Below are 2056 nucleotides of genomic sequence, written 5' to 3'. Positions count from 1 at the left end.
TATTTCCCCCCCCCCCCCCCCCCCCCCTCCCCTCCCCCCACCCGTAGGCATCTGCAGATGGGTTGTGTATTCGGACAACACGCATGCAACAGCAGATGGACTGCCTAGCTGCCGTAAAGGCGGCACTCAAGGCAGCAGCGACAACTACACACCTACGCACCAGAGCGCCTCTGCTCGCCTTACCTTTCGCATTCTCTTTCTCCCTGTCCTTTCTTTCAGCTCACCCCTCTCCCTCCTTCTCTCGTTTTGTGCTTTCAGGGCAACGCAACATTCTCTGTCTCCGTGCGCGACAAGGGCATCACGCGGCAGGCCGCACACACACACACACACTACTTCCTACACGCCAGCCCTTCCCTTTCTTTGAGCGGGCGATGGAGCCGCAACTGACCCGAAAGGAGGTAGACGTTGTTCTTGCTGAGCAGGAGCTGCAGGGCCAGCTGGCTCGTGTCTACTACAACCTCGTTTTGCGGCAGCGCACCTACCGTGCCCATCTCGACTACATCAAGAAGATTCATGGCATGATACGTGACATGGAAGGTCGGGTCGAGGCGCTAACGCCGTTTCACGCGTCTAGCTGGTCGTGGCGCTTGGATGGAAGCCCTCGCGGTGACACAACATAGTCCTACCGCACTTTAGACTACATGGCTCCGCGCCTGCGTCGTCGCTGATGTGCGTCCTCAGCCTCTGTCGTGCGCCCCTCTCCTCATCAGCACTGCTCTCTCTTTTTCGTTGTTTTTTTTTTCTATCGGTTGCATCTCAGGTGATGGCGAGCCGCTGTCTCTTCTTTCCTTTGCTTCCTGTCCTGCACGTGCGAGGACGAAAGGGTCCTTTGTGAGCGCTGCTGCTGCTCCTCTTGCAGTTGCGGCTCTTTTTCTGTCTCTCTGCATGGCACGCGCCAGCACATCTGCCTGCCTGCCTGCCTGCCTGCCTGCCTGCTGCCACCTTCTGCTATGTCTTGTCGTCCGTCTTCTATCGCCAGCCCACAGAAAATGAACAAGCTGGAAAGAACGCAGAATACTGGGACGAGAGCACCCTTCTTTGTGAAACACCTCTGCTGCGCCAGCGACCAATGTTGCTCGCTAATGCATCTCCATGGGGTGCAAATCATCGCGTCCTTCCCTCCTTCTCGCCCATTCGTTTGTTACCTTCCTTTGTGTCCTCACATGCACACACACACACACACGAACACCAACTACGCCAGCGGCAGCGCATCATTGCGCTCAAACACAGCACTACTCCTCTCTTTCTCTCGCTACATGAAGCTGAGAAGCTGCTGTGCACGGACCCATCCCTACACACGTACCCTTGCGTTCACAGGGAGGCTGACCGACGCAGCTGCGCCTAGCAAGAAAGGGGTGAGAGTGGGGGAAGGGGGACATGGCAATGCCATTCACTCGTGCGCTGCGGCCACTGACAGGCTTTCGCTCGCTCTCTCTGTCACTCTACAACTCTGACCGCTCCCAAACCTCTCTTCCCTTATCATCTCCTCTTTTGACGAGCTCCTCCGGTACTCTCCCATCTCGAGTGCGACGAGAGCGAGAGCGAGATGGGGGGGGAGGAGACTGCCGCCGCTTCTCGGCTCCCCCTTGCCTCCAGTTGTCTTTGACTCCCACCCTTCTCCCGTCGTTGGTCTGCTGCCGCCTTCTCTCTCCTAGCCCCGTGACGCTGATAACCGGCCTGAAGTGTAATTCCCTTTGTAGCGCGCCTCTCGTCTTCCCCGCCTCTGCTATCTTGCAATTTCGCTGATCTTCATATGCTGTGTTTATTTCCGTCTCTCCCTCGCCCGGATGACGGATGGGCGGGGGGGCACACACCTCCGTGCGTGGCGTCTCACGGTCCCGTACCTCCCCCTCCCCCACTCTGTGGCGAAAGTCAGGCAGCCCCCCACCCCTACCCCTGCCAGTGCCGAGCCGCTTCCGGTGGTGACAGGGTCAGGTGCCTACCCCACAGGGGAGGCCAGCGCGACTCCTGTCCGCAGCCAGGCCCTGGACGGCGTGTTGCTGGAGCGGCCGGCGACTGTGAAGGCGCTTGTGCCGTCCGCGCGATGGGCCGAGCG

At 59.3% G+C, this 2056-nt stretch overlaps 1 protein-coding gene across 1 annotated transcript; it reads left to right on the top strand.

Moving 5' to 3' along the window:
* Positions 1-371: 371 nt before the first annotated feature.
* On the top strand, positions 372-620 carry LDBPK_272000 (hypothetical protein, unknown function; the record flags this gene model as incomplete). Its single annotated transcript, XM_003862003.1, has 1 exon — positions 372-620. The coding sequence occupies one exon, from the start codon at positions 372-374 to the stop codon at positions 618-620; it is 249 nt and encodes an 82-aa protein (XP_003862051.1).
* Between the last annotated feature and the right edge of the window lie 1436 nt (positions 621-2056).

This window comes from Leishmania donovani, chromosome 27, assembly GCF_000227135.1.
Source record: "Leishmania donovani BPK282A1 complete genome, chromosome 27".
NCBI lineage: Eukaryota > Euglenozoa > Kinetoplastea > Trypanosomatida > Trypanosomatidae > Leishmania > Leishmania donovani.
The sequence above is the reverse complement of the archived record's forward strand: the minus strand, read 5'-3'. Positions and strand labels throughout refer to the sequence as shown.